Source organism: Magnolia sinica, chromosome 8 (assembly GCF_029962835.1).
Source record: "Magnolia sinica isolate HGM2019 chromosome 8, MsV1, whole genome shotgun sequence".
NCBI lineage: Eukaryota > Viridiplantae > Streptophyta > Magnoliopsida > Magnoliales > Magnoliaceae > Magnolia > Magnolia sinica.
The window spans coordinates 11086933-11097310 of NC_080580.1; the positions used below are offsets into that span (position 1 = coordinate 11086933).

General features: G+C 38.2%; 1 protein-coding gene across 2 annotated transcripts in view; it reads left to right on the plus strand.

The window, feature by feature from the left end:
• Positions 1–9649, plus strand: part of LOC131252862 (actin-related protein 5) — a 29486-nt gene extending 19837 nt beyond the window's left edge. For both annotated transcript variants that reach the window (XM_058253614.1, XM_058253615.1), the window contains 4 exons: positions 3078–3509; positions 5102–5229; positions 8569–8911; positions 9046–9649. In XM_058253614.1, coding sequence (XP_058109597.1) covers positions 3078–3509; positions 5102–5229; positions 8569–8911; positions 9046–9552 — 1410 coding nt within the window. In that variant the 3' untranslated portion in view covers positions 9553–9649. The remainder of the gene's footprint in view (positions 1–3077; positions 3510–5101; positions 5230–8568; positions 8912–9045) is intronic.
• Positions 9650–10378: the final 729 nt, after the last annotated feature.

Genomic DNA, 10378 nt, shown 5'->3' on the forward strand with positions numbered 1-10378 from the left:
CATAAAAAACTACAATGATTACAAATTTCTTTACCTGTCTCCTAAATACATCTAAATTTGACTAACGATTCTGATGTTTGGTTTGGCCGTGTTAAAATTGTAATGATGACACATTTCCCTTACAATACTAGGGTAATTGGCAAAACAAACAGGCCCCAAGGGTTGACATTGAGTCTATAACTTTTTGTATTGGTCATGGATGAGTTACGAGGCATTTTGAAGAAGGTCCCTATAGTGAGTTTTGATTGACGAGACAAGGGAGGGGGGTGAGCGCAAAGTTAGAACTATGGAGGGATGCTTTAAATTCTAAATTTTTCAAAATCAATTGGACTAGCATATGGTATATGGAATCTACTTTTAAGGCTTGTTTGTGCTACCCATTTCCCTGGTAATGTAAAGTAATTGTGTCATAATTACTGTTTTACCACTGTCTAACCAAACATAGGAATGGTCGGTCAACTGCAGTTGTATTCAGCAGACAAGCAGTTTGTAATCATTGCACTTTTTCAAGTAATTACTGTAAAAATCTCCATCCAAACAACAATATCAGTATATTTTGATGGTGATTTGATATTTAAGTAATGTAAAATTGCCATCATTACAATTTTACTATGAATAAATCAAACAATGTAAAATTGCCATCGTTGCGGTCAAATATAACTGTTGTCAAGAGACAAGTACAATAATTTGTAATTGTTGCTTATTTCCTTTACTGTGGTAATGGGCAAAACAAACATGCCCTTAGTAGTAATTGGAATGGAAAAGACAAATTAGTGATGACTACTGACTAAGTACCCCAAAATGATTATTTCAACATCTTGGATGAATAATTCATGAGTGGAGAGAGCGAAAAGAATGTTGCTCATAGAATCAGAGCTAGGCGGATGGAGTAGAGATGTGCATCTAGATTTATATGAATCATCACATACCAATCAAGCTAAAGGAAGGTTTTATAGGATAGCTATAATGCCAACAATGCTTGTAGTCAAGTAAGAACACATTCATCGGATGAGTGTAGCTGAATTGAAGATGTTGAAATGGATGAGTGGCAAGACGAGGAAGAAAAGAATTAGAAATGAATGCATTCGAGGGAACTTGGGAGTGACACAGATAGGTAATGATACGAGGAAAAGTAGATTTTAAATGTTTTGGTCATTTGCAGTGCAGAGCAAGGACTGCACTGGTGAAAAGTGAGTCGGTTCAAGTGAAGGTTCTTAAAGGGCAATGGGTAGGTCCAAAAGGATGTGGTTGGAAGTAGTAAGAAAAGGTTTGATAACTTATTTCTGGCTGACGATATGGATCCTTGATAGAGCGGAATGGCTGAAGAGGATTTGTGTCGCCGACCCCAATTAGTTGGTTTGAGGCTTAGACAGCGAGTCGACAATGATGATTGCACACACATAGACACATCAATCCCCTTTATTTAATGGGGAGTTATTTGATACCGTGGTAGAGGTTGATGATTTGTATGCTTGCACTCAGAAATTGTACCTAGGGAATACATTTAACCCAAATTAAGCAGTCCATATCATAGCACCCATACTACATAGGTCATTACCACAAAAATCAGATTTATTGAAAAATACTAATCTCTGATGAATGGGGAATGCATTTGTTGAATTCGGACCCTCAAGCTTTACCTGGCAGTGACTTGCCAACCAGCCTCGAGCTTAGGTAAGGGCCTGTTTGATTTTCCAAATTCCCTGTAAATGCCCTGTAAATAACTAATTATTACAATTTCACCCTGTTTGAAAATAGGCAGGTATTTATGCTTCAAAAACCGATCCAAAAGGACGCTTAAATTTGTGAGCCCCACTGATGTATATGACATATCCGCGCCGTCCATCTATTTTACCAGAACATTTTGAGGCATGAGCCGAAAAATGAGGCAGATCCAACACTCAAGTGGCCAACACCAAAGTAAACAGTGGCCCAAAGAAGTTTTTAACAGCGGGTTTTCGATCCCCCTTTTCCTGTGGTGTGGTCCACTTGAACTTTGGATCTGCCTCGTTTTTTGGCTCATGCCCTAAATTCAGTTGGCATAACAGATGGGCGGTGTCGATAAGCCACATACGTCATGTTGGGCCCCACATATCTTTGGCAGCATCCTCGATTTAGCGTTGAAAAAGGTACGTGTCAAATCAACCCTTGGGAATGATGCCGCCATGAAATAATTATTATCCATTTGCAATGCATTCACGGAGGATTTGGAAAATCAAACAGGCCCTAAAGGAAGAGGGTCGATGTCATATGGGGGGGAGTAATATGCAGGAATGAGGGAGTAGAGGGAGGATAAGCAGCACCTTTTTGAGATGAAATTACAAAACCTTATCTTTGAAACATTGCCCATTAGTTATATGATTCTAAAAATTAATTTGCAAGGTCATATTTGGTAAAAAGGTAACAGAAGTATCTCCATTACACTGGTTACAGATATGCCCAGTAATAGGATTAGTGTAATTCAAAGTATCATTGATGGCCTTAGAGATGATTCGTCCTTGCTTCCATCTTCAGTTGTGCTAAACTAGGTCCAATAATACCTTGGCCTGATTGTTTGGCCCAGTGCATAGTTACTAGGTAGTCTTCTTCCCCTCACAAACACTCGTGTTTCTAGCTAGCTATTTCTGGCTTTCGTTTCTTGCTTCTAGCTAATTACTGTAACAATAGTTGTAAAGAGACGTTTCACGCCATTTATTGCATCGTTTCTCACATCTTTGTTCTGAGTCAAGTAAGTGTAACCCTGAATGTTTTCCGAATATTGGGACCCTTTCCCTTCGGCCATAAATCTCTCTTTTGCATCGTCAAAACCTGAAACCACCCAGGCTTGCTGATTGGAATTGCTATATACACTAAGCTGGGTGGGGTATGGGGTGACTTTACCGGTGTTTGTTAACTGCCAATCTGCCATACACATGCCTTACATTTACACCAACTGTGACATCATCCACGTCATGGGCCATATAGCGGGGCTGGAGCATGGTACGAAAATCAGACTGCATATAATGCAATGCCCTATGTGCACTGCCTGCTATTCCTTTTACTTTATTATTTCTTCAAACTTTTTTCTTTGGTGACAGAAAGGGTCGAAGGAAGCTGAAGAGAAAACTAGGTGCTGGCAGCTCCCATGGATCCCTCCTCCCCAAGAAGAAGCACCGTCGGAAGAAGAAGTTGCAAGGAAGGCAGCTATAAGGGAAAGACAAGGCCAACGGCTGCGTGAAATGGCTGCAGCAAAGAGGACTTCAAGAATTACAGAGCTTGAAAATGAACTTCAGGGCTTGGAATTTCTTCTGCAGCAGCTGGAGCATGTGGCAGAGCATGAGATTTCATCTTTTCTAGCTGTAACTGGCTATATCTCCAGGCAAGAAATAGAGTCTGCTGTGGTAAGAGTTACACAATCACTACGGAAAGCAAAGGGTGAACCACTCGAAATTGATGAGAAAGTTGAGTCTCCATCAGCCGAGAAGTTTCAGCTGCTTGGTGTTCCCGACAACATGCTCACGCCTGAGCAGGTGGCTGTATTCTCACTCCCCATGTTCCCATTTCCATTGTGGATTCAATATGTTCATAGAATTTATAGAAATGGTAGTCCTATAATTTTACGATGGCATACTTGAATATTTGGTGTTTGTAATAAATGAATCGATTACTAGGTTCTGGATAAGTGTACAGTTCTGCCTTTGGAGTTCTGATATTTTGATCACAATCTTCACCTTCTTTTCAGATATTATCATCATCATCTCTACCATCTCTGTAGCTCCCACCTATTTGAGGTCGGGTTTACTTTCTGTATCACCAATCATCCCTTAGGCCCTATATTGATAGTTTAGTGCTCATGTTGTTTTTGTTTGCTATTCATCATCATCATGGTTTAGTCCACATGTTGTTGTTGAATACTATTTGTCATCATTATCATGGTTTTGTTCCCACGTCTTGTTGTTGTTGTTGTTGTTATTGTTGGGATGGAAAAGGTAGAAATCTGCATAATACATTTTCTCTTTTCCAATCACACCCTTAGCTTCCATGATTTATTTTCATTTATTGTTATTGCTTCTGTTGCTTATCATTATAATAAATATTTTATGGTGGTCATGTTAAATAATCGTTATTGTATCGTAAATCGTAAGATTTTTTCAGATTTTCATAAAACATGTCATAAAAAACATATAAAAAATGTATATAAATTCAAAATTTTTTAAAAACACATCAATCATCCATTTTGTCATGAATATGCAAAGAAACAAAAAGATGTATCATGTATATATCATCATGTCAATATGTCACAATCAAGTTTAAAAAATAACCCCTTTTCCCATCCTGTGTACATGTAATGTAGGTTTTCTATATGATTCAAAAAATAACATTTTCCCCATCCTCATTTTAAGAATAAATTGATTAAAAATAAGAAAACTAGTGAAAATTTGAAATAAATGAGAAAAATTTTGAAATAAAAAACTATTTAGGCCCACATAAACTCCAAAGCTCACCACTATCTTTCAAAAGAAGTGATATTTATAATGTATGTGGGGTATAAATAACTTTTAAACACAAAAGCCCAAAAAGGAATTGCAAAAAACTGAAAAAATAAAAAGAAAAAAAAATCAAAATATTCTAATTTTTTTTTTCCCTAAAAGCCCATATTTTCACCAATATATGAAAGAAATGAAATAGAAATCAATAACTGAATATTTTACATGTATTTCTACCTATTTTTATGTAGAAATCGAATGCAACAAGTGGCATTCGATTCTGTTGAGGGACGAAAAATATATGTTGATTTATTTCTTTAGGTTTCTTATGGCCCACAAGCTCCAAAAGTCTCCAAAATCTCTCAAAAGTTGTGAATTATATGTTTTTCTAATGAGGGTGGGGCCTAAATTGGTTTTAAAACCAAAAGCCCTAAAAAATGCAAAAAAAAAAAAAAAAAGAAGAATTTTCACTGGACTCTGCTGGTTTTGGGAGCTGTTTATCAAATCGTATGATTTGTTCTGAATTGTACGATTCACTATTGAATCTTACAATTCAGTCCAATTTGCGATTCATACATGTGATTCATACATACGATTCATCCAAAAAAACTGATGTTAAAGTTTTCACTTGGCAGCTAAAGGAAAAGAGGAAGCAGACGTTTCTCAAGACATCCTCTGAGGGCCGGCAGCGTGCGAAACAGAAACGATTTGAAGAAGAATTAGAAAGGGAAAGGCAAAATCAGCAGGATGAGGAAAAACGGTTGTACGTAGCTAGACTTCTCAAAACCTCTCCTTATCCTTATCTTGGCTGGTTTTAGAGAACTTCACACATATGGTCTTTTGTCTTCAGGATACACATCTTTTCTTGCTTCCAAATTTGAATGTATTTGATAGTTTTAGGGTGACTGGGTTAGGCAACGATAAGAATAAGGGGTCCGCTGGCCCAAGTGATGTATGAACACCACCCGACCTGTCCATTAGATGCGTCACCATCGTTCGGACTATCCCCAATATATCAATAATATCCCCGATATTATCCGTACCTCCAGCTTGGTGATACTGATAAGACTAGTACTATCCAGTTTTGTCAAAATCCTATGATTTGATTCAAATTGTAAGCAAAATGATTTGAATCCCACCCTTGAATCTCTTTTTATATGTATCCTATGATTCTATGATTTGAATCCTACGATTTATGATTCAAATCCTGATTTACGATTTAAATTATACTTGTTCTCTAACATTTGAAGCTTCACTTGACTTTCATTTTATGTTTTTAATTTGGTGGAGCCTTTAAGAATCGTTTAGAAAAGGTAAATTATTTTATTTTGTTCTTTATAACAGATTAAATGATATATATTCTCTTCAAGTTAAATCATGGAGCCTTTAAAAAAAGAAAAGAAAAGATTTCTTACTTCCTAATGGTCGAGACACCAAATTTATGCATGACTCATTTGGAATATTTTTATGATGGTTACGATCATGTTGACTTATATGTATTGTGGAATGATGGTTAGAAATCAAAATATCCTTTTTCGTTAGTCTACAAAATCAAGTGATTCTACATTTAGGAAGGGTAGCAAGAACATAAATTATCAAAGGATCCTTGTATTTTTGAAGGAAATTTCTTGAAAGACAAAAAAAAGAAAGAAAGAAAGAAAGAAAGATAAAGAATCCTTTAAAACTATCACGACATGGTACTTGGTGCATATTGATGGAAAAAGGATGATTGATGAGTTAAATTTTATTTTATTTTTCTGATTTATTTTAAATTTTCATATAAAATTTTCAATATTTTAAGAAAATAATAAAAAATCTTATGATTTGCAATTCGATACGATTCATCCCCCATCATGATTTGCCAAACGATGGCGTTTTTGACAACGTTGGTAGTATAAAAAATTCCAGGTATCGACGATGTATCGCTAATGTATCGCCAAAAATTTCGGCTGAGTAAATTCCAAGTATCGCTTATATTGCCAATATTTTTTACTGTGTAAATTCCAGGTGTCGCTTGTATTGCCCGTTTATTGACGATATTTTGATAATATCGCCAAAAATCTGTTTACTAAAAAAATTCCATTTAAAATTTTTTTTATGGCCACGTAGATGTATGATGAAATGCATGTTTGTATGTGTGTATATGTATGCATGAATGGACGGTGGATGATACCTGCATTTGTATTATATAGATCACGGATAGATTATGGATGGATGCATGTTTGACTTCATATACTTTTACATGTCCTAGTTATTGTATTGTACATGCATTTGTATTATAAACTCATTTTGGTTACTATTGAACCGATTTCTTACGACAACACATGCTTTTACTTTAGGCCGCCATTAAATTGAATCTTATTATGTATGTATTCTTTTTGCAATTTTTTGATTTCTAAATATGCATATATTTGTATTTTAGCATCTTCTGAAGTTTCACTGAAAAATTCCACTGTTTTCCCCATGTTTCTCTGCATTTCCAGCTATCGGCAATATTATTGGTGATAACGATATTGTTTCCATATTTCCAGCCAGCAAAAATTGTAGCGATACCGATAACTCGAACACTGTGCGTCACTCGAGTTGCTCCAGGGCCCAAAATTCCGCCCAAAATAAAATGCAGGTGGGCCACAGAAAAGGGAACAAGGTGGAAGAGGATGCACACCCTTGATTTTCTTGAGGGCCCACCTAAGTTGTAAAACCATCTGATATTTTTCCTGACCCTTCATCTAGTCCAGATCAAGCATCTGAATGACTTGATTCTTTATGCACAACACTGGAAATCAATGCTGTCCATCCACTCTCAACTTGTTCCCTGTGCCATTGCCAATCCGAGTTTTCTTGAGGGCTTATTTTTGGGACCCGTGGGCAACTTGGGGTGGCAAATCTGATGGACAGGTTGGATTTTGTGAACACATAATGTGGGCCCCACATATTGCCAGTATCACCGTAGCTTACAGTGGTGCCTGTACAACTGGAGCCAACACCCTAAGAATATATCTGAAGACTTTTAAGGGGCTAAGGATACATGCAGAACTTTGCCTCTGATTTTGCGTCATTCTTCGAGAAGGCACAACTGATTGAATGATATTTTACATCTGAAACCAGAGGACGCGTTTGGAAGTTGCTGTATCTACATTTGAGCAGAATGGCCAATCGTGAAATATGTTCATGAGCTGCATTTGCTCACTTGCCATTTCAAGCTGGTTTGACACTCTCAACCGGGCAGGTTTTGGATTGGCGTTTCTGCATCTTTGAGATAAAAGCCTATTTGAAATTGCTAGTCTGTGCCGTGCAAATAGCATTAAATGTGCATTTCTGCACTTTCCAAAACAGAAATTGGTTTACTTACAGTTTCTTTTTGTGTCTTTTGTTTAAGAACTCACCTCACAACGAGCTATTATTGCTGGCTGGTGCATTAGGACCTACATATTGGGTTGATGCACTGACACTTAAAAGTGGGCCCATAGTTCGGTGACTCAAAACTGCTGATCTGATGGGTTGCACTGTCGACAGGCACAAAATCTTCGAGACATGAAGATCCTTGTCATCCACTCCCTGCGCTTTTTTCCAGACTGTTGCTTTCTTGTTTTTCATGTTCACAGTCAATTCATTTGCCGATAAAAGAATTTCTTCAGTCTATTTGTAGGATAATGATCAAAGGTTTATGATCTTCTAAATCTAGAGTGCTTTTGGACATGGCTCATCCAAGGTCTTATCTCATCTTATCAATGGTCTAGATCAGTCAACAATGTGCATGACTTGTATGGACTTGGTGAATTTCTCCTGTACATGCCCTGATGCATCAGGACTATATAATTCCTCCAAAACAACACCCACAAGTTTTCACCAAATAGCATGACAGCCATTCCTTCCAATCTACCACTCCTTTTTCCTTTTGATTAGCATTGATGGTGTGTTTTTTCTGTGTCTGACTCTGGTTAAGTAGAAATCTGGTTATCTTGGCTTGTTACAAGTAGAGCTAGAAAACTTAAAGATACCTCAATACATTCAAATGCAGTAGTGATTTTGGTCATACAAGGAAATTCAGGTTTTTGGATTTTCTTGGTTTGATTCACATGTCTGTCCTTTTTCATCACAGAGAGAATCCTGAGCGATATTTAGAACAGCTACGTGCCAAACATAGAGAGCTCTCTGAAAAAGTTGAGCAGCGGAAACGACTGAAGACAAACGGCGGCCGTACTAATGGGAACCAAAATCTGTCGGGTGGTGTGGGCCGTGGCGAGCGGTTGAATGCTGCCCAGAAAGAAAGGATGCGCCTCTTGACGACAGCAGCATTTGATAGAGGGAAGGGTGAGGACACTTTTGGGGCTAGAGATGAAGATTGGCAACTCTACAAACTGATGAGCAAAGATGATGATGATGACGATGATGGGCTGGATGAGGATGAGGCAGAACTTTCTCGTATCAGTACTCGGCTCCAGGTCAGTTCCTCATGTCGAAATCAGGTTCTTTTATGTTAGGAGTCAAGTATGTTATGCTAATTTTGGAATTTGTTTCTTACTAAAACTCTACTGCCAATGTGGGTTATTTTCTTTTGGACCATGGCCATATACAGGACATAGACCCAACTTTTGTTCCAAAATTAGACATTGGACCTTTTCAAACTGTCTCGGATCTGCCACGGTTCCGTCCTCTCACAGCCGAAGATTTCCAGATTGTGCTTGGGGTTGAAAGGTTCAGGTGCCCCGAAATCCTCTTTCAGCCAAACATGGTCGGCGTTGACCAGGCAGGCCTTGACGAGATGGCAGGTATCTCCATAAGGAGATTGCCCATGAAGGATGATTCTATTGAGGAGAGGATCACCAATTCGATCCTTATGACTGGTGGGAGCTGTCTGTTTCCTGGCATGGATGCACGTTTGGAAGCTGGGATTCGGAAAATACGCCCGTTCCAGTCACCTATAAGAGTAATCAGAGCATCTGATCCCATTCTGGATGCATGGCGGGGTGCGGCTGCTTGTGCTGCTGCGATTGGATTCTCCAAGCAAACCTTTAGCAGGCAGGATTATTACGAGAAAGGTGAGGATTGGCTACGGAGATATCGACTGAGGTATTCTCTATAATTGGAATATCATATGCTTAAACCACATAACTGTTGCTATTAGAATTTAGACATGACGGTAGATAACCAAGAAGTTAGAAAAATGAGTAAAATCCTCCTCTTTTGCATCTCTTTTGTGAACTTGGTTACTACTGTTTGGATGTACTGGCATGGTTCTAAGAATCGGACAATTCCGATAGATTTGTCCAAATCAACTTGGATTTGGTTGGCACACCACCCGACCGAGTCTGAACATCTTCATGGAAACCTGGTACACTCAAGATTTGGACCGTTTATCTGGTAGGCTGGCTAGTGTCCCAAAAATCACACTGGACATCCTTTAGAAGATTTACAAAGTTTAGCCAAGCACATTTCTTGTTCAGTCAAAAAAACATACTGGTGGGCCCAACTTTAAATGATCCATGCATTCATGCAACAGACGGACCGTTGGCTAAACTGCCTATTTGTATGTCCACTATGACAAGCTGGATTGGTGGAAGGTGGGCCTGAATTAGATTTTGTGGATTTGGATGGTCACAATAGATTCCAATGGATGATTAATTCTCTATGTGGGGGCTAGGATTTATCTAATTATGTGATGTTTTGGGAATGACCCACCAGTATGGCTGAACAGAATGAACAGTCAACTTTCGGTAGCTTGACTTGAAACTCTGGTGCAGTCTGACCTGATTTGATGAGATTTTCACATTTGAGTCACTGGGAACTTGCTCACGAGCGTGACTCTTTCTGATAAACATGGGTTGTGTGAGTCGTCTCACCTACAACGCGGTAGTCACTACTGGTCATGTCAACAATTTTTATTTTTGTTTGGTTACAGAAGATTTAAG